This window comes from Eschrichtius robustus, chromosome 6 (assembly GCF_028021215.1).
Source record: "Eschrichtius robustus isolate mEscRob2 chromosome 6, mEscRob2.pri, whole genome shotgun sequence".
Taxonomy (NCBI): Eukaryota; Metazoa; Chordata; class Mammalia; order Artiodactyla; family Eschrichtiidae; genus Eschrichtius; species Eschrichtius robustus.
This window is the reverse complement of record NC_090829.1, coordinates 22238982-22260386: the sequence shown is the minus strand read 5'-3', so window position 1 is coordinate 22260386 and position 21405 is coordinate 22238982. Positions and strand designations below refer to the sequence as shown.

The 21405-nt window shown below is 45.3% G+C and overlaps 1 protein-coding gene across 1 annotated transcript in view; it reads right to left on the bottom strand.

The window, feature by feature from the left end:
* The window catches only part of CLSTN2 (calsyntenin 2), a 643926-nt gene that overhangs the window by 7067 nt on the left and 615454 nt on the right, over positions 1–21405 (bottom strand). The window contains exons 10-12 of the mRNA XM_068545999.1: positions 14832–14998; positions 7396–7544; positions 3187–3404 (exon numbers count right to left, since the gene is read on the bottom strand). Coding sequence (XP_068402100.1) covers positions 3187–3404; positions 7396–7544; positions 14832–14998 — 534 coding nt within the window. The remainder of the gene's footprint in view (positions 1–3186; positions 3405–7395; positions 7545–14831; positions 14999–21405) is intronic.

Below are 21405 nucleotides of genomic sequence, written 5' to 3'. Positions count from 1 at the left end.
GTGATATAATTAGATAAGTAAATTGGTTAGTCTTGTTGGCAAGCTGTTGCATCCCTTGGTAAAGTTCCTGGGGGAAGGGTAGGCTGAGACATGCCATCCTCTTCTCCAGGGTGGGCAAGGTGTGGAAGTAAGTGGTGGGCTCCTGCTCCCAGAGTTTTTGCCTTTGTGGCACCAACCCTGCCATTTACAGAGGACACCCCTCCCCTTGCCCGTTTATGGAAGCCTGGTCCTAAGGCTGGAGACTAGCCAGTCTGGTCCCTCTTCTTCACTGCAGTGTGGCGCTGACCTGGAGGTGCCTGCTTCCTACCCCCAGCCTCCAGGGGTGGCCTTTAGTGTGGAGTTGGGAGCACTTTCTCCATCACTAGAACTGTTGAATGTCATTGTCGTCTGTGGACTTTATCCTGGCATCTGTCCCAGGCCCCGGCAACATGGCAGTCAGCAGACCCATCTTTCCAACCCTTGTTCCTGTCTTTCTGGTTCCTGGACAGCCTAGCTGTCCTTGCCTGATACTATGACCCCACGTTTCCCAGAGGAGTGTCTGAGTATTTGAATGCTGGACAGGTTGGCAGTCCTAAATGAAAATCCTACTTTAAAATAAAAGTGATTAGTAGTTATGGAGTCCTCGCTATACGCTAGGCACAGTGCAAAGGAAATCCTAACAGACAGACACTAGAGGGGGTACTATTACTATTCCCATTTCACTGATGGGGGAATGGACAGTCCATGGGGTGGGGTGGGGTGGATTGCCTGGGGTCACACAGACAACAGGGGAGGAGCTGGATGGCAACCACGACTTTCTGATCCCACACTTGGTGAAAGTCTCAACCTCTGGGCCGGTGGTCTTCGAATATTTTTGATCTTGCGGGCTTTTATTGAAAAATCTGTGAACTAGAGATCATTTAAATAAGTATATTTACTCATTAAGCAGACTGGTGTATTTTGTGCATGATAAAACATTTATGAAAACAAATTTTAAAAGGATTCACAAAAGGTGAGAGAGCTATTTTAAATAATTATTTTATTTTGTTTAATTTTTAAAGGATACCAGAAACATTTTTTGCTCTCAATGGATATATGTTGTTATAAATAATTTCGTACACTTACTTTTTAAATGCTTGCCAATCTCAATGACTTCGTGTAGCGTTGGCAAAATCTAAAAGCACATTAATATACACTTAACGAAGTCTGTCATTAATAATGGTACACGTATATCTCTCTTTCAAATGGCCTGTGGTTTCTGGGTTTTCTTGGGAGCCGTACTCTTGTCAGGTCAGGTTGGGTCATCCTGGCTCCTATGACCCAACTGCTGACTGATTGCTCACCCTAGGTAGGGGCCGTGTTCACCCCACCATTTTCTCTCGTTCTCTTGCGCTTGCATATGGACAAGGTCTTCCATCAGTTTCCCTGATTCCCACTGTGCTGAAGGGACTGTACTGGGCTCAGGGACTTACCGGCAAATCAATAAGTTGGGCTCTGGAGGAGATCCTTGTCTGGTTTAATAAACAGATAATCACCACCGAGGGCTCGCCAGTGTGTGTGAGAGAGAGTGCTAGTGGCTGGAAGCGTACAGAGTGGTTGGGCGTGTACAGTACCAGCCTGGGGTCAGGGTGGTGGGGTCTTCTGGAAGAGGGGTTGAAGGTAGAGATTTTTGTCAGCAATAATGGGGAACGGGACAGAGAGGGACCTTCCAGACCAAAGGTAGAGAGTGAGTAGACATGTAAGCTAACACAGAGGGAGAGAGGGGTGTGGTGTCATTGGTACTGAAACAGCACAAAGAGTGAGTCGATGAGGGCAGAAGATAGTGGTGGAGAGGGTCACGGGTGGCAGATGCCATTAGCCTGCTTGTTTACGGCACCCATAATAATGATTATTCTTACAACGATATAAGTGAAATTTAAAAAGTACTAACAATAGCTCTCGGGCACTTGGCTATGCAGTCTGCATGCACCTCTCATAAACAGAAGGTGAGATGTGGACCCAGATAATTGCTTGTCCCTGCATTGCCTATAGGCTGATGTCAGGCCTCGGGAATCCAGATACTCTCAGCTACGGCCTGCAGCGACCGCAGTCGGAGGCCCTTCCTTCTCCTGTCTGATATTAGCCACAGATGAGGGCAAGAGGGAAGATCACACGACCTAATGCATCTTGGAGTGTAACTGCGAAACGGTCCTGCCCAGACAGGTGGTATAACACCATCTATTTTTGTGAGCTAAGAAGGGCTGTCTTGCCAGGCATCCCATTTGCTGGGGACCAGCGTGGTTTAAGGCAGTGGGTAGTTAGGATTATTATAGAAGCAGCCCTTTGGGAACTCAGGCCCACTGGCACTAGCACATCGTTAGCAGCTGCTTTGGGAGGGGGAGGGGGAGAGGGAGAGTTGAAAACATTCTTTTGGAGGAGGCAGCAAAGGATGGTTCTCAAACTCGTATTCCCCCCGTAGATCTGGGCCCCAGGTTTTCCTGCCTTCCTTCCATATCCTTCCATCCCTCTCCCCCCACCAGCCGAATATTATGTATCTTCAGTGCAACTCAGTGTTTCTTCCTGGCAGACAATTCAAATTACTTTTACCGAACAGCCCTCCCAACAATGAAACTGTTAGAAAAAGCAACTGGAAAGTTCCCTGAGAGTTGAGAGTGATATTGCTGAAGGAGACTTTTACGGGGTATATATTAAGATGCAGCTCTATTTTTTTCTTCATGCTTCTTTAACTTCTCTTCTCATTACCAAAATAATACACGTGTACTACAGAACATTTTGCAGTTGTAGAGAAGTGAAGGGGAGCAGAAACAAATTGGCTCTTTTTCTGCTTCTCAGAGAATATCACTGTTAGCATTAGGTGTGTTTCCTTCTGGGCATTTTTCTACATATTTTTTTTCTTGACAGAGTTGCGATCACTCTACACGTAGCTACTCTGTAATTTGCATCTTGCTTTTTTTTTTAACTTACTGTTTGGCATAAGTGCCTTCCCTCCAACATCATACCTCTTCTATGGGGGTACCACAATATGCTAAGCCATTCATTCCTCTCTGTTATTTATCTGCATTGTTTCCAGGCTTTTTTGTTCCGTTATCATAAATTACCCCGCTATGATGAACAATACCTCAGTTGTCCTGAAGTGTGATTGACGAGAATCATACTTTACGTGAGAATTTAAGGTTCCACCCACCCCAACCCAGTGTGCGCCTGTACCTGTGGTCTTCAAGTCACCGGGGTCCTCGGCTTTGGCGAAGGCGCTCACAATCTTGATGTCGGGGAAGAGGGTCACCCCTTTGGCGCTTTCAAACTGGGCAGTGGGTCTCCAGAAGCGGTCCGTACCATGGAGGGTGATCTGGGGCTCGACGGCCTGCAACACCATCACGTAGGCGTCCACGTCGGGGAGGCTGATACACACATCTTCTCCAAAGCACCTGGGAAAACAGCAGTCACGGCAACTGAAGAGCAAACCCTGGAATCATCCGGCCACGGACAAAGCTACATACAGCCACCTCTAGTCCTCGACGAGACATCCTGACTGCCCGAGAGCCTCTGAGGATGTCAACAGACATTCAGATTCAAAGCCACATTTTAGTTAAAACTACTAGCAATCTAGGGACTTGAAAAGATTAGCTCCCGGGTGAAATAGGAATTTTCTATACCAGCAACAAGTAACCATTAGACCTTTAATTATCCTTTAACAAAGCAATCAATGGCAACATTAATTAGACAGCAACTGCTTGTTATGTGCATAAGGATTTGGTAAATAAATTGTTGTCTCGCTGGTTAGTTACAGCCATCTTACTGAGTGAGACCCCAGGGCTAAACTCTCCTGCCTGCCGGAACAGCGTATATGTTCTCTCTCTACAAGGATATCACACAAGTGCGGTGCCTCTTCCAGATGTGCCAGCAGACTGCTATTGTAATCATACTACTTCTTCCTGATACACTGCCACAAAAATATCTGGGAGCCAGAGTGGTGTGACAACAAGAGCAAAGCCTCGGAAGTGAGACAGGCAAGGGTCCGTGCCTGGCTCTGCCACTCCTGGGCTGGGAGGCTCTGGGCAAGGAGCACGACTCCTGTGAACCTCAGTCTCTTCATCTATACAGTGGGGATGAATAATTAATTACCTTATAGTAGTAAGGCTTAAATGCAGATGACATGTAGATAGGAAGCTGCCCAAGAGCCTGCATCATGGTTGGAGCTCAGTAAATGTTGACAGATCTGACAGTGTCATCAGACCTCATCAGGCATGTGTGTCACTGGCACTCTCTGCTGATCATCTAGACCAAAGACCTAAGCTAAAATGGAGAACCCCAGGGTCTAGAGAGATGCTCTGGGAATGATGGGTGGACACCAGCTGGTGGCAGCCATCAACTTGCATCCCTTGGCAAAGTTCCTGGGGGAAGGGTAGGCTGAGACACTCCAACTTCTCCAGGGTGGGCAAGGTGTGGAAGTAAGTGGTGGGCTCCTGCTCCCAGATTTTTTGCCTTTGTGGCACCAACCCTGCCATTTACAGAGGACACCCCTCCCCTTGCCCGTTTATGGAAAACTGGTCCTAGGGCTGGAGACTAGCCCGTCTGGTCCCTCTTCTTCACTGCAGTGTGGCGCTGACCTGGAGGTGCCTGCTTCCTACCCCCAGCCTCCAGGGGTGGCCTTTAGTGTGGAGGTGGGAGCACTTTCTCCATCACTAGAACTGTTGAATGTAATTGCCGTCTGTGGACTTCATCCTAGCGTCTGTCCCAGGCCCCGGCAACATGGCAGTCAGCAGACCCATCTTTCCAACCCTTGTTCCTGTCTTTCTGGTTCCTTCTTCTGGCTCCAGGTGCCAGGTGACTCCCTTTCTGCTTCTCAGTTTTTCTGGGGTCCCCTTCCTAGCTGCCCTCCCAAGCAGCTGTTTGGCTGAGAAATGATTTGATAGGCCAGTAAGGGTGTTATTTAAAGGTCACAGTGATAGTCTCATCTCCTTAATTTAACTCTGATCCCTGGGGACAAGAACCATGCCTTTCCTTTCTCTTGCATACTCATGGTATTTAGGAGCTCTATCAAGGCTAGGTTGGTTAATTTAATTCAATTAATAAACATTTGTTGAGCATGATACTATACACAGAAAAATCCTAAAGATGCTACCAAAATCTATTAGAACTAATAAATGAATTCAGTAAGTTGCAAGATACAAAATTAATATACAGAAATCTGTTGCGTTTCTGTACACTGACAACAACCTATCAGAAAAAGAAATTAAAAAACAATCCCATTTACAATTGCATCAAAAAGAATAAAATACCTAGGGATAAATCTAACCAAGGAGGTAGAAGACCTCTACTCAGAAAACTACAAGACATTGATGAAAGAAATTAAAGACATTACAAACAAATGGAAAGATATACCATGCTCATGGATTGGAAGAACTAATATTATTAATATGACCATACGACCCAAGGCAATCTACAGATTCAATGCAATCTCTATTAAAATGCCAATGGTATTTTTCACCAAACTAGAATAAATAATTCTAAAATTTGTTTAAAACCATAAAAGATCTCAAATAGCCAAAACAATCTTGAGAAAGAAGGGCAAAGCTGAAGGTATCACACTCCTGACTTCAGACTATGCTACCAAGCTAGAGTAATCCAAACAGTATGGTATTGGCGCAAAAACAGACACATAAATCGATGGAACAGAATAGAGAGCTCAGAACTGAACCCATGCATATATGGTCAATTAATCAATGATAAAGGAGGCAAGAATATAAAATGAGGAAAAGACAGCTTCTTCAATAACTGGTGTTGGGAAAACTGGACATCTACATGCAAAAGGATCAAACTGGACTACTTTCTCACACCATACACAAAAGTAAACTCAAAATGAGTAAGACATGAAACCATAAAACTCCTAGAAGAAAGCATAGGCAGTATGCCCTTTGACATCAGTCTTAGCAATATTTTTTTGAATCTGTTTCCTCAGGCAATGGAAGCAAAAGCAAAAATAAACACATGGGACTACATCAAACTAAAAAGCTTTTGCACAGTGAAGGAAACTATCAACAATATAAAAAGCCAGCCTGATGAATAGGAGAAGATATTTGTGAATAATCTTATATAGTGAGGGGTTAATATCCAAAATATACAAAGAATTTATACAACTCAACAGCAAAAAACAGATAACCCAATTAAAAGATGGGCAGAGGACCTGAACAGACATTTTTGCAAAGAAGACATACAGATGGCCAACAGACACATGAAAAGATGTTCAACATCACTAATCATCAGGGAAATGTGAATCAAAACCACAATGAGGTACTACCTCACCTCTATCAGAATGGCTAATATCAAAAATAAAATAAATAAAAAGTGTTGGCGAGCATGTAGAGAAAAGGGAACCTCTAAACACTATTGGTGGGAATGTAAATTTGTGCCGCCACTATGGAAAAGAGTATGGAGGTTCCCCCCCAAAACTAAAAATAGAACTGGCATATAATCCAGCAATTTCACTTCTGGGTATTTACCTGAAGAAAATAAAAATGGTAATTTGATAAGATATATGCACACTAATGTTCATTGCAGCATTATTTACATTAACCAAGATATGGAAGCAACCTAACTGTCCAAGGATAGATGGATGGATAAAGAAGATGTGGTTTTATATATTTATGGTGTGTGTATATATGTATATATATATGTATATATATATAGTATATATATATTCATGATATATATTTGTAATATAGTATATATTTAACATATATTAATATTATAATAATAATAAATGATGTATATATATATATATATATATATATATACACACAATGAAATATTACTAAGTCATGAGAAAAAAAAATAAAATCTTGCAATTGGCAACAACACGAATAGATCTAGAGGGTGTTATGCTACGTGAAATAAGTCAGACAGAGAAAGACCGTATGGTTTCACTTATATGTGGAATCTAAAAAACAAAACAAAAACAAGCTCATAGATTCAGAGAACAGATGGTTGCCAGAAGGGAGGGGGTTGGGGGTGGGGTGAAATAGGTGAAGGAGATTAAGAGGTACGCACCTCCAGTTATAAAATAAAAAATCCACAGGGATGTAACATACAGCATAAGGAATATGGTCAATAACATTGTAATAACTCTGTATAGGGACATATGGTTACCAGACTTATCATAGTGATCATTTCATAGTGTATGTAAATATCAGATCACTAAGCAGTACACCTGAAACTAACAAAACATTGTATGCCAACTATATTTCACTTAAAAAAAAACAACAAAAAGAGAACACAGATCCATTGGGGTGTCCTCATAGGGAGAGCAGAGAAGCTGCCAATAGTTGAAGAGAGGTGAATCCTGTTTTGCGAGAGAACATTCCCAGGGACCATCCCTGATGCCTTGGCTGAGCCCCAGGCTGCCCGGCGTCCACTCACTGGACCTTGGAAGAGACTTTCAGGCGCCGCACACCCGCGGTTGGGAACTGCCTGGAGTTGATGTAGGAGACCTTCTGGAGGGCACGGTTGATGTTCCCAATGTCATCACCTTCCATCACCAGGACAGACTGCGAGGGGTTGAAATGATACTGGAAGACAGAAAGCAGTATCACAGGAGAGAATGATCAACCATGTACCCAGTCTCACAGAGACCCTCCATCTCCATGCAAAGGCCACTAAGGCCCGCACAGGCATCTCCAGAGCAACTGCAAGTGCAGGAGCTGTGTGCACAGGTAACTGTTTTAACCCCTCAAGCAATCCCTGCTGCCCTCTGGTGGGCTTCGGGACCCTCCTCTGTAAGATTCCCCGCGGATTATAAACTCCTGGTAATACCACCGAGAGCCACAGGATGAATTCTGAAATCCCAGACACAGTGCTCTTGGGGCCCAGCCTTTGGTGGGCTCATGCTCTGGGCTACTATGGGGTCCTTCCCAGAAACTTTCAGCTCTTGGACTGCCACCCCCTCAGCTCATAGCCCGGAAACCTGGGGCTTTTGTTCCTTTTGCTGTCTTGACTTTGGCCTTGAACTGCTCCCCCATTCACCCTGCACTCCACCTCCTGACCCATGTCCCATCTTTTTAGTTTCCAACCTTAGAGTTCATTTTTAAGTTAATGGCCTTCCTTCTCTCTTAGATCTGATTCTTGGTCTTGCCTTCTAGGTGCTAAACTCTGGTTTCCCATGAGTTTTAATCACTTGCTGTTTACACGCCTGCCAGCTGCCCTAGGTTTGTTATCTATCTATCCTATCCTGGGTCCCTGGTATCCCACGCTGGGTGAAGGCCCAGGGGGTACGGTGCTCCCCACTGAGTCACTTGGGTCCTCAAACCAGTTAAAGTAGATCCAGACTTGTCTCTTCCGTGGTGTTCCCAGCAGTTACTCTTCTTTGAATGGAGCATGGAGAACTGCTTTTGTACTGATCTGAGTTACTGACCTTGACACGCTTCTGAGTAAGAATTATTAGGAACTGCTATCAATAATATGTCAGGAACTTATCTGTGGATTCAGATTATGTATCCAATATTCATGTCATAGGAAAGAGAGACATGGATATACTTTTATGTGGCTACTTGCCAACAATTATTTATATTTTTGAATAGATAATATCTCCACATAGTTCAAATATATATATGTGCTACATGAAAGTGTCCATCTTATTCTTATCTCCTATCCAACCAGTTTCCTCAACCTTATCCCACAGGTGATCGCTGTTCCATTAATTTCTTAGTGACAAATTGCATTATTGTTCATAATTGTCGTTTCCCCTCCCAGTGAGAGGCTTATACAAGCCTGTCAACAGGCTTGATCATGTGATTTACGGTACTCTTCCATACAGGATATACATTTTTGTCCTGTTGCACTCAATAGTGGTCATGTGACTTGATTGGCCAACAAAAAGTGGGCAGAAGTATTGTTTGGTTCACACCCGGGTGGTAGATTTAACAGCCAGTTAATTCATGGTGCCATGTCCCTCTCCCTCTGCCATGAAATCTGCAAAGTTCCCTAATGGTCTATCAGCCTGGCTCTCACAGTGAGGGGGGCAGAGCTGCAGCCAGTCTTTAATGGACATGAAGTGCACACAATAAAAAAAAAATTGCTGTATAATTCACTGAAATTTTAGTCACTTGTTACTGCAGCATAACCTAGCATATCCTGACAGTTATACTTAAGCATTTCATGAATATATAATCAATGAATATAGATTCCCCTTTTTCTCCTTTCTCACACCAAAGGTAGCTTGTTACATACTATACTGTACTTTGCTTTTTTCTCTTAGCGTTTGTCTTGGAGATCTTTTATTTTTTTTAAAGTTGTATAATATTATTTAATATTAAATAATTTATTTAACCAGTCTCCTAATATGAACATTGGGTTATTTCCAGTCTTATACTAATAATGACACAATGAATAATCTTATATATATAACATTTCCTAAGTGTGTAAATATAGCTGTAGAATAAATCCCTACAAGGGAAATTGCTAGCTTAAAGAGTATATGCAGTTTAAATTTTGACAAATGTTGCAAATTTTCCATTGCTAGGGATTATACCAATATGCTCTCCCTCTCACAGCGTGTGAGAATGTTCTTTCAAAACCTCAACAACAGAGCATGCTGTCAAACTTGGGACTTTTGCCAATCTGATAGGTGATAAATACTATCTCAGTGTAGTTTTATTTTGCATTACTCTTCCATGAAGTAGATTGAGTATGTTTTCAAGCTTTTAAGGGAAAATCTATCTATATTAGCTTTTCCCTGATATGACTCGGATGTCTTTACAAGAGTTCCTGTTCTGTGTCCGGATCCTATCAGGAGGTAGTTATCTCACGAGTACTGTGGTGCCATTGTGTCGCATAGTAAGTCCCTTGCATTGTGACCCCCAGCCAACTGATAGTTCAATCTTTGTCTCTTTCAACTATCATGTGAGTGTTTCATTGTTACCTCCTCCTTGAAGCCTCCCCAGCTTCCCTCACTTAGGTCCCCACTGAGCTCCTCAGTGGGCTATAGTGCTATGAAATGGTAGTGTAATTATTATAGTGCAGTGACCACGAGCTCACTGAGGACAGGGGCTCCGACTGTTATCCCCGAATCTCAGAACCTTGTCCTAGTGCCCCAGAAGTCCCTGTTAGATGAATGAGTGAATGGTCCCCCGCTGCCCTCACTGTTCTTCTTTCCCTATGATCCAGTTTCCTCCTGTCCTCAAAGCCCTGAGCAGGGTCTCTCTGAGCTGCGACGTCTGGTCACAAGCACTGTTCCCTTTGCTGGATTCAGGAGCCCCTGGGCATATGCACAGGTGACGCTACAGTCAGCCTCTTGTTGGTCTCTCTCTTGCTGGGGCTGACTCACTAGCTTAGCGTGCTCAGCCGTGGACATGCCACACGCTGGTGAATCATCAATAGTTCTGAGTGTTTTACAGATCATCCATTTCTCATTTGAGCAGATTGAAAGTCATTCTTCTAAATATACCACTTAAGTTTCCATGTATTTTGCGCTCTCCCCGTCCCTGCCAACCCCTGCTGTAGCAGTCTTTTGGTGCTTTTGCTGTCTGTCTGTCTGTCTGTTTGCCCCCCGCAGCAGACTGTGAGCACCTCGAGGGCAAGGTCCACTGACTTTTTTCAGCATCCAGAGGGTCCAGTACACGACAAGCATGAGACAAGATGATGCCCCCTGCAGAGAAGGCCAATCTCCGAGCCGTGCACGAGGTCTGAACAGGAAAATCAAGCAATTCATCCAGAAGGATGGACTGGGCAGCAACCCGTGGCATCAGCAGAGGGCACTCCCACTGAAGCCTCCTAGGGAGAGGACGGGTTAGGGAATGTGTTGGATCTCTAGTGAATACCCAAGTCTGGCTGCCAGAGCATCCCAAAGACTGCCACAGGGCTTGAGGTGGGCACTGGCTAGCCATTAACACGGTTCTTGCAGGATCAATTAAGTCCTCCACTAGAATAGGTTTTGCTTGTATGTTTGTGTTGTCTTTCGTGGCATGACTGAGGGTCGGTCTCTGGTTTTGCGGGACACAGGGTGGTATTGGCATTTCCACAGGGGCAGGAGATGGCTTACTGGGGACCTAGCAAAAGGTGACAGCACTCACTTTCCCTGGAAAGCTGGTCTGTAGCCACAGTGGTTCCTTTCTTTGAACCAAGAAGCAGTTAGACAGATGGTCTTAGCAGAATGGTCAGCTGTCCTGGGGGGTCAGGCTGGGACATCGGTGAAGTCCCTGCCAAAAGCCCTGGCCTGTTCTTCGAGGAAAGGCTGGCCGTGGCCCTCCAGGCACCTTGCCCTCCCTGCCAGCTCCTCTGGGCTGGGACAGATGAAGATTCCCTGCAATAGAGGCTCTTCTGTTGCAACTGTCACCCAGGCTTACTTTTCAAAAGAAGCTGGGGCATCAGCAATGCCAAGTGCAAGGTCAGCCCAGCAGGAGAAGGGAACTGTGATTTGTTGAGAGCCTAGATATCAGGTTTTCTAGGGGAGATCTGTATCTATATCATCTATATCTATATATCTCATCTGTATGTGTATTTTTGCTAATCTGATATATAAATATATGTAAGGATATATAAAATATATATATGTTATTCAATTCTTACATCACTACAAAATAATACTAAGTCCATTTTACACATGAGGAAATTGGGGCTTAAAGGATTAAAATACCTTGCCCAAGGTCACCCAGGTCATGAATATCCGTACTGTGCTTTGAACCTAGGAGGGTTTTGTCCCAAAGTTCTTGCTCTTTCCCCCTCTTCCACACTAGAGATGACAATTTGGCAGGGATGACGCTATGAAAATCAGAAGTGTGCATTCTTCAGGAATGTGGCGATTCCACAGTGTCTCTTATGGATACATAACAGCAACCACTTGGATCATGTGATGACTCCAGACATGCTGGAGAAATAGATGGAAATATGCATGATCCAGGGGAAAACAAGTGAGAAGAGGAACCCATGTGGGACCCTGTGAGTAGACGGGATGTTTCCTTAATCATGGCAGGCCCTCACTTTTTTGGACTAGCCAGAGGGGAGGGAGGAGGCCAGGAGCCAGTAGAGAAAATACTAGTCATTATTCAAAAAAGAAGTGAGGGATGAAGGAGGAAAGGCAGGTAGGAAGCAGTTTTAATAATTTTCAAGTATGCCTTCTACTCTGAGTCGTGTGGCGGAAAGAGCCTAGACTTATTTTGGCCAAGTCCCTGAGCCCCAACCTCCTTACTTCTGAAATGGGGTCATAATATTTAATTTGTTGTGAGGAGTAGGGATAATGAGCTTAAAATAGCCCCCAGTGGATGCGCCGTAACATGGCGTGTGTTATCATTAACTTCTCATACGGTGAACTAGTTCTTGCCCGCCGCGCCCTAAGGATGGGAAAGGATCATTTGCAGTGACTGGTTCTGAGCAGGTGGTATTCTAAAGAGTCAGATGTGCCTCCTCCACTCCCCACGGCTCTGGGTGCCACTTCATTTAGCACTTCCTCTTTCACAGGCTAGGACCGCTATGTAGGAATTGCTATGGTTCTTAATTTATAGTTCTAAGAATGTGTGGCTTTTAAGTCCAGCATCTTTGGTTTATTTGTTCTGTGGTGCTTGGAATCCTGCAACTGTGGCCCCATGGGATGGTCCAGAGCAGAGAAGATCCACTCAGAGGCAGGGAGCAAATCCAGAAATCAGAGAGGGGACAGATTCTGGATCTGTTGGAGGACAGATTTCACTGGCTTGACAAAACACTGAGAGAATAATACAAACAGTAGACCAAGGATCAAACCCCAGGCTCTGCCTGTGAGGATATCTGTATGAAATGCGCCATGAGGGGCTTGCCTGGGCCAGCTGCCATGAAATTGACAGGTGGAATGCTGGCCTTTGCAGCACAGGAGGTCTTGTGAGTTTCATTCAGACAGGTGATTAGCTATCGAGAGCACCTGTGTGTATGTGTTTCATGCATATTAAACAATGTTCTGGAAAGTCATTCATGCTTTACCCTGCCTGTGTACTCCTCCCACCTTCCCCCTCTGACCAGGGCTCCAGGGTGAGCATTCTGAACCCCACGCCTGTCCAGATCATGCTTCCTTGCGTGGAGCCCTTCAATGTTTGCTTGTTGCCAACAGAAAAAATAGTAAACACCAGACATTAACGAGGTCTCATGACCTGGCCTCTGCCTACCTCTCTGGTCCCACTTTCTAGCTTTCCTCCTGCAATTTGGGCACTTGTAACACTGGCTTTCTGCCTAGAGTGACCGGCCTGCCCTCTCCCCTACCACCCACTGCCTGCCTTTTTCCTGGTTGGCTCTTACCCATCCTAAACAATACGCTCAGACTTCACCTCCTCCAAGAGCCTTCCCTCACCGCTGTTGCTCCAGGTTCTGAAGCTCTGGAGGAGAACTGCCTGCGATCACATTCTGGCTCTGCTCCTGACTCACTCTGGGATCCTTGGCAACTTTCTTTCCCTTCCAGGCCTTCCATTCCTCATGTGCAAAATGGGAAGATTCATGGTACATTTATCATAGGTTGTTCTGGGGCTTAAGTCAGTTAAACCCATAAAGGTTTTAGAACGGTGCCTGGTACCCAGGAGACCCTCAGTAAATGTCAGCGCTCGTAATCACTGGAGCACTGGATTACAGGTGTCTGCTTGGGCCACTGAGTGTCCCAAAGACAATAATCTTGGAACATTCATTTTCGTGTCCCTCTCCCCAGCCCAGAACCAAATGATACGGGTGTCCGCGGAATGTTTGCTGAAGTGACTGCAACGTGAAGTCGAGGCATGATTTGCCCAGATCACTGGTTCCTCCAAGGCCAGCCCAAGTCAGAGCCTCACAAGCAGTCGGCCACTGAGAGCGTAAATGAGAGGGCCCTCTGTTGGAGGGGTGACCCCTGTCCAGGAGAGGCAGGCCTGGGGTGGGGAGGCCGGGCAGCTCCATGGGCAGTGCTGAGTGGGGACGGATGGGAGGTGGTGGGAAACCTCTGTCCTGGTCACTCCCTCCTTGGGAAACTTTCACAGCCGCTGGGGCCTCATGGGGCTGTCCTGTGTCCCTGGAGACAGAGGGTGGGCCGCCCTCACTCCCAGAGAGGAGGCCAAGGGGCTGCCTGCTGTCACTGGGGTCCGCTATGACGGAGCGGGGCTGTGATGATGTTTACCCTCTTCTTCGCTCAGGACCCCGAGGCCTGATGTGGGCGGGCGCTCCTCGGTCCAGGTGAGGCCAGATCTATCCCTGTCCATCGTGGGTGGGGAGGTGCTCGATGAGGACAGTCAGCCACATCCTGCCCCCCTCAGGAGGAGCTTTTCTCAAAATGCAGCTTGGATTCCCTTGGATCACTTGAAGAGTTTTATTTTGTGTGGATGACAAAATCGTGAATCTGTTCATATTCCCTCTGGCAGCCAGATATTGCCTGGAGCCCAATCTGGGCCTCAACTTAACAACATCAGACCCAGTGACCTCTGCATCTGCTTTCTAATTCCACCCACCCCGGTGTGACCTTCCTTTGTAATTAGTAGTTTCCATGGTCCAAACTTTTAATCCTACTTTTCTGTATTTCTGAAAGTTATGCTTGCATGCTCCTTCAGTTCCTTTGGGCAAATAGACAACAAAGCAACCCACCAACCCAGGAAACAATGAAACATAACAACTCCCTCCAGGTAGACATTGAACTTGTGCCTGCTTTTGTGCACTGAACTGATCACACTCGCAGGCTTCATCTAGGAATTTCAGAAGACGGCGTAGAGTCTGTCGTGCAGTCATGGTCCCGAATCTCCCTGCTGTGGCAGCACCTTTGCCGTGGTACCAGCTCAGTGTGACGTGGCAGGAAATGACTCTGCTTCCAGGATTGCACTGGTGTTTAGCAGCCTTTGCCTCACAAAGCACTGTCTCACCGGGCGCGATGCTGGCTCCTTCCTTACCTTTATTCCTTGGCCCAGGCTTTCCAGGGAATTGATATCCAGCCCTTCCTTGCAGGCCTGCAGGCAGGAAATCACCTTCTGACTGTCCATTTTGCCAGGGCGGATGGTGAGACTGGCCAGGCTGCCGTGGAAGAATTGAGCAAAGCGCGGCTTGGTGACTTCTCCTCCTAAAAGAGAAAGAAGCATCGTTACTTGCCCTGCGGACACTGGGTAGGAAACGTCGCTTCAAGGCGCCATCTGGCTGGGGAGCCAAGAACACAGTGGCTGCATCCCCTAAACCCGAGCTTTTCCTTCCATGTGGTGAGCGCAGAGTTGTGAAGCCCCGAGTCTCAAGAGGATGGTATTGGCCGCCAAGACCTTGACCTTGGCATTCCTCCAGGTGCACCTATTTAGGAATCTGGAATTCCTGAATTTAAAACATTTACTTTCAGAGGCACGGGATGTCTTAAAAGACAGGAAGGGCCTACAGAGTAAAGGTAGGAGAGGGAGAATCTACCAGTGATGAAAGACGTGCTGTGTGCCAGGCTGTCTGCTGGGGACTTCCCCTGAGCGAGCCTGCAAAGAAGGGATGATTGTTTCCAACTGACAGATGAAGAACCCCGGGACACAGAAAGGTTGAGGGACTTGCCCCAGGACACACAGCTAAATGCTGGAGCTGGTACTCTAGTGGTGTGTGTGACTGCAGAGCTGGCATTTGCTCTCCTGTATTCATTCCACAGAGAGGCTGGCATGCGATTGAGGGGTCCTAGAAGCCCCAGGTCCCTGGGTTCTGACTCTCTCACAGTGAGTTGATTTCACATCTGCTCAGATCCAGGTTCTCTGGCATATAAGGGCTTCCTTGATTCTGTTCTACCTCTGACCTTCTTCTCGTCACCTAAGAGTTTTTTACTGTTCCCTCTACTGGTTGAGGACTGGCTGAGTCCTGTCTGAGCCCAGGTTGGCTCTTCTGCGTGTGAAATTGTTCAACGCGGCTTGTGTTCCAAAGGCAGCCTGGAAGCCACCCCTTGACATTTTTCTCCCTCGTTTCCTTAAAATAAAAGCCCCACCAAGGTCCATTGGAAGCCTCACCTCCTCCACGAGGCTCTCCCCACTGACTTCATTGAGCACCGACCCCTTCCATCCCTGCGCAGCTTATGTCAATGATCTTAGTCTTGATCTTGCACTTCTGTTTGTTCAGAGGTAGCTGCATGTACAGGAAAGATGGATCTGGGTGGAAATCCAGCTTTGCTAATTCCCTGAGGAGCTTCTATTGCCTCTCTGAGCCTCCACTTGCTTGTAGGGGACACTGCTGGGTTTTGCCTCCTGGTTCTCCTGCGCTGTCTCAGCAGTGGCCCCCATCCGTGTGCTCCATGAGAAACCTCCCTGTGAACAGCTTTCCCCAGCATCTGGAGGGCAGGTTCCTGGAAGGTTCTGCCAGAGTAACACCACAGCGATTTCTCTGCCCTGCAGTGAACCACGCTGTGTCAGCAAAGTCTGGACCTCTGCCTGGGTGGCAGAGGGCTCTCCACAGGGTGCTGTTTCTCAGCCCTAGGGAGGGTGGGTGTCCTGATAACTGCATTCCTATAGTCTTCAGAGTTCTCTCTACTTAGCAGCTAATCCTTCATTATTCTAATACGCTGTTATAGTTAATAATTTTTTATATTTCCTTGTTGAAATTACTGTGTGGTTTCTCTCTCCTGACTGGGTCCAGACTGATACACCCTCTAGGCTTGCACACATATATTTGCTCACACCCGTTCCTCTCACACTGAGATACCACCTCCAGACTGCTCAGATCAGGCAGATCCCACTGGTTCTTCAAGGCCCCTTAAGCGCCCTGCCTACCTTGCCCTCTCCCTGCTCTGAGCCTGGAACACAATAGTTCATTTTAATGCACCCTCACAGCTCAGCGTTGTTAGTTAATGTATGTGTGCTTTATGTCTTCAATAGCCTATAAGGGGTGGTTCTTGACTTCGGCTACACATTTTAATCACCTGGGGATACTTAAAAAGATAAACTGACCCTGGTGAGGGGTCCCACCCCCAGAGATTGTGACCTAACTGGTGTGGGGAGTTTTTTTAAAAATTGAAGTATAGTTGATTTACAACGTTGTGTTAGTTTCAGTTATATGGCACAGGTTCTTTTCCCCTATAAGTTATTACAAAATATTGAATATAGTATAGTTCCCTGTGCTATACAGTAGGTCCTTGTCGGTTATCTATTTTCTATATAGTAGTATGCATATGTTAATCCCAACCTTCTATTTATCCCTCAACCCTGCTCTTTCCCCTTTGGTAACCATAAGTTTGTTTTCTATGTCTGTGAATCTCTTTCTGTTTTGTAAATAAGTTCATTTGTATCTATTTTTTTTTTAGATTCCACACATAAGTGATTTTATAATATTTGTCTTTCTCTGTCTGACTTACTTCACTTAGTATGATCATCTCTAGGTCCACTCATGTTCCTGCAAAATGGCATTATTTCATTCTTTTTGATGGCTGAGTAATATTCCACTCTGTATATATACCACATCTTCTCTATCCATTCCTCTGTCTATCTCTTTCGGGTGAATCAAACATGAAGTCAAGGTTAAGGACCGTTGGGCTATACACTTCTTGAGGCCAGGCTTCTGCATACTACTTGAGTCAGCTCTCTCCTTTATGCCATCCACAGGCTTACTCTTGCCCCTCTCCATATGCTGCTAGAATTTATTGTTTAAGTCTGTCTCCTGGATGGCAGGGAATACTCATGCAGGATTCATTGTAATGAGGACAATACTGAACAGGTATTAGGGCCTGAGGGCTGCCTCAGGCACTTTGCACAAGTTGGCTCATTTATCCCTCTCAATAACATGGGCCCCTGTCCCTGTGTCATCAAGCATCTTGCACCCTGCCTGGCACACAGCAGATACTTCATAATTGTTTGCTGAATTGAAGAAGATGGTCCAGCAGAGTAGTAGACCTGTGGTGTCTCTCCAGCATCCATCTCACTCCTGTCCTCTTGCAATGGCAGCCCTGAGGTTTGGGGGGTTTACTTGAGTTCCAGGGATGGACTCTGTTTAGTCAAAGGTAATCAGGTTATTCCATCTCCATTGCTCCAGGGACTGAATGAGGCATGTACTTGGGACCCCTTGTACCTAGGTGAAGCCAATCAGCATCTGGCATCCAAAAAGCCATGGGAGTTGCTCTAGGGATAATCATAAGACCAAATTTAAGCCAGTGAGATGAGCAGAGAAATTGACTGGCAGCCTCTGGGAAAAGAGCTTCCATCTTCTCTCTAGAAAGTTTCTGGAACCTACTCTTGCTCTCTTTCCCTGGAGATCATTATGTGAAGATAGAAGGCTGAGAGCGGCTGCAGCCACCCTGCAAGCAGACCAGGGACAACCAAGGCAATTCCTGGAGGGAGCGGAGCCAGGAGAGTAGACCAGGCTGAGCGAACCCTGAGCAGACCTCCTCACTGCTTTACCACGGGGTGTCCTCAGCTGTGGCAGCCAAACGTCCATCTTTACAGCTTAAGCTGCTTTAACTCAGACCGTTGTTACTTGACACCCAGAGCATCTTCACATTGGAAGTGAAAGGAGAAGCCTCTATTGAAGTGATCAGTCCACAGATTTGGCTTTGAGGGATGACCTGAGGTGGCCATGGCTTTGGGTGTGGGGGAGCCAATGTGGGGTCTTTGGATTTAGGCCCTCAAAGCCCTCATGGATAGGGCGCTCCTCACAGCCATTAGCATGTCCCTGCCCTAGTAAAGGGACACTTCTGTTGACCTGCAGGAAGAAAGGTGTGAGCCTGGGTCTGAGTGGTAGAGCTGCCACTCTCCAAGGCATCCAGGTGGTCATCCGTTCCGCACCTTGTCCCCCACTTGGAGCAGCAGATCCAACAACAACTCTCAATTACTGGCATGAACTATGTGCCCAATGCTGTTGAATCTTCATCAAACTCTTGGGAGGTAGGTACTTATTCTTTTTATTTATTTATTTATTATTTTACATCTTTATTGAAGTATAATTGCTTTACAATGTTGTGTTAGTTTCTGCTTTATAACAAAGTGAATCAGCTCTATGTATACATGTATCCTCATATCCCCTCCCTCTTGCCTCTCCCTCCCACCCTCACTATCCCACCCCTCTAGGTGGACACAGAGCACCGAGCTGATCTCCCTGTGCTATGCGGCTGCTTCCCACTAGCTATCTATTTTACATTTGGTAGCGTATATATGTCCATGTCACTCTCTCATTTTGTCCCAGCTTATCCTTCCCCCTCCCCGTATCCTCAAGCCCATTCTCTAGTAGGTCTGCGTCTTTATTCCCGTCTTGCCCCTAGGTTCTTCATGGCCATTTTTTTGGTTTGTTTTTTAGATTCCATATATATGTGTTAGCATACGGTATTTGTTTTTCTCTTTCTGACTTACTTCACTCTGCATGACAGTCTCTAGGTCCATCCACCTCACTACAAATAACTAAATTTCATTTCTTTTTATGGCTGAGAAATATTCCATTGTATATATGTGCCACATCTTCTTTATCCATTCGTCTGTCAGTAGACACTTAGGTTGCTTCCGTGTCCTGGCTATTGTAAGTAGAGCTGCAATGAACAGTGTGATACATGACTCTTTTTGAATTATGGTTTTCTCAGGGTATATGCCCACTAGTGGGATTGCTGGGTCATATGGTAATTCTATTTTTAGTTTTTTAAGGAACCTCCATACTGTTCTCCATAGTGGCTGTATCAATTTACATTCCCACCAACAGTGCAAGAGGGTTCCCTTTTCTCCACACCCTCTCTAGCATTGATTGTTTGTAGACTTTTTGATGATGGCCATTCTGACCGGTGTGACGTGATACGTCATTGTGGTTTTGATTTGCATTTCTCTAATGATTAGTGATGTTGAGCATCCTTTCATGTGTTTGTTGGCAATCTGTATATCTTCTTTGGAGAAGTGTCTATTTAGGTCTTCCGCCCATTTTTAGATTGGGTGGTTTTTTTTTTTTTTCATATTGAGCTGCATGAGCTGCTTGTATATTTTGGAGATTAATCCTTTGTCAGTTGCTTCGTTTGCAAATATTTTCTCCCATTCTGAGGGTTGTCTTTTCTCTTGTTTATGGTTTCCTTTGCTGTGCAAAAAGCTTTTAAGTTTCATTAGGTCCCATTTGTTTATTTTTGTTTTAATTCCCATTTGTCTAGGAGGTGGGTCAAATGTATCTTGCTGTGATTCATGTCATAGGTTGTTCTGCCTATGTTTTCCTCTAAGAGTTTTTTTTGTATCTGGCTTTCCATTTAGGTCTTTAATCCATTTTGAGTTTATTTTTGTGCATGGTGTTAGGAAGTGTTCTAATTTCATTCTTTTACATGTAGCTGTCCGGTTTTCCCAGCACTACTTATTGAAGAGGCTGTCTTTTCTCCATTGTATATCCTTGCCTCCTTTGTCAAAGATAAGGTGACCATACGTGCGTGGGTTTATCTCTGGGCTTTCTATCCTGTTCCATTGATCTATATTTCTGTTTTTGTGCCAGTACCATGCTATCTTGATTACCGTAGCTTTGTATTATAATCTGAAGTTAGGGAGCCTGATTCCTCCGGTAGGTGCTTATTCTATAGTTACAGAGGAAACTTGGGCTTACAGGAGAAAGGAGCCAAGGGCACATGAACAGGAATTGGTGAAATGTGGGCTCTAGAGAGTGAGTGCATCCATCTGTGCTCAGGACCAGCTGGGCATCCTAGTGGTACTGGGCAGCCCAGTCTAGAATGCGGCTGGGAGAGAGCCGCTGTGGTCTGCCATCCAGGGCACCACAACTGCTCACTCAGCAGCTCCATCCTTAAAGACCACACTCTGTGACTCTCCTGGATGCCAAGACATCTTCCTACACAGTATTTTCATTCAGCAAATATCCATATTTCCTATTTTTGACTCAAGAATCCCAGATCTGTGATGCACTCTGTTTATTAGTAATGCAGCTCCAGGAAGGCAATTCTATTAGCATTTTGCAATAGGAGGCCAGCAGACATTGGAAATATATTTGCACTCAGAGGTGGTTGTGATGTAGGATTTTAAAAAAAATAATGGATACATTGAAAAATCGCTTTCTATTTAATATCTAGCGTGTCTGCACACACCACATGGCTCCCCTGCTAACATTTAGACATACACATGCTTGTGAATTATTTTAAGAAAAGAAAATCACCTGATTTCTAATACAAAGAACCTTCTCTAAATATTTGCAAACACAATTTTGGATTCCTGAGGTTAGATCTGCACACATTTTTAAAGTGTTTTCTGTTTGCCTAGCCTTCTGTTTGATTCAGTTGATTATAAGATGGAATTGTGTTCCCTAGGAGCTCACGTTTAGTTGGGAGAATAGACACTGGAAAAGTAAAATAAAAATATGAGTAAATTTCCAGTACAGCAGATGTTCTAAGGCAGTGCGTGATTAATTTCCAAACACGTGATTTAGACAATGTGTCCAACAGATCAGAGGGGAAATAAAATAACATACACGGTTTAGTATTAGGTCCCTAAAACATGGCAAATTCTTTCGTATACTACTTTATTTAATGCTTAAGTGGCAGGATAGTACTTTTGAGATCATAGCCTCTCT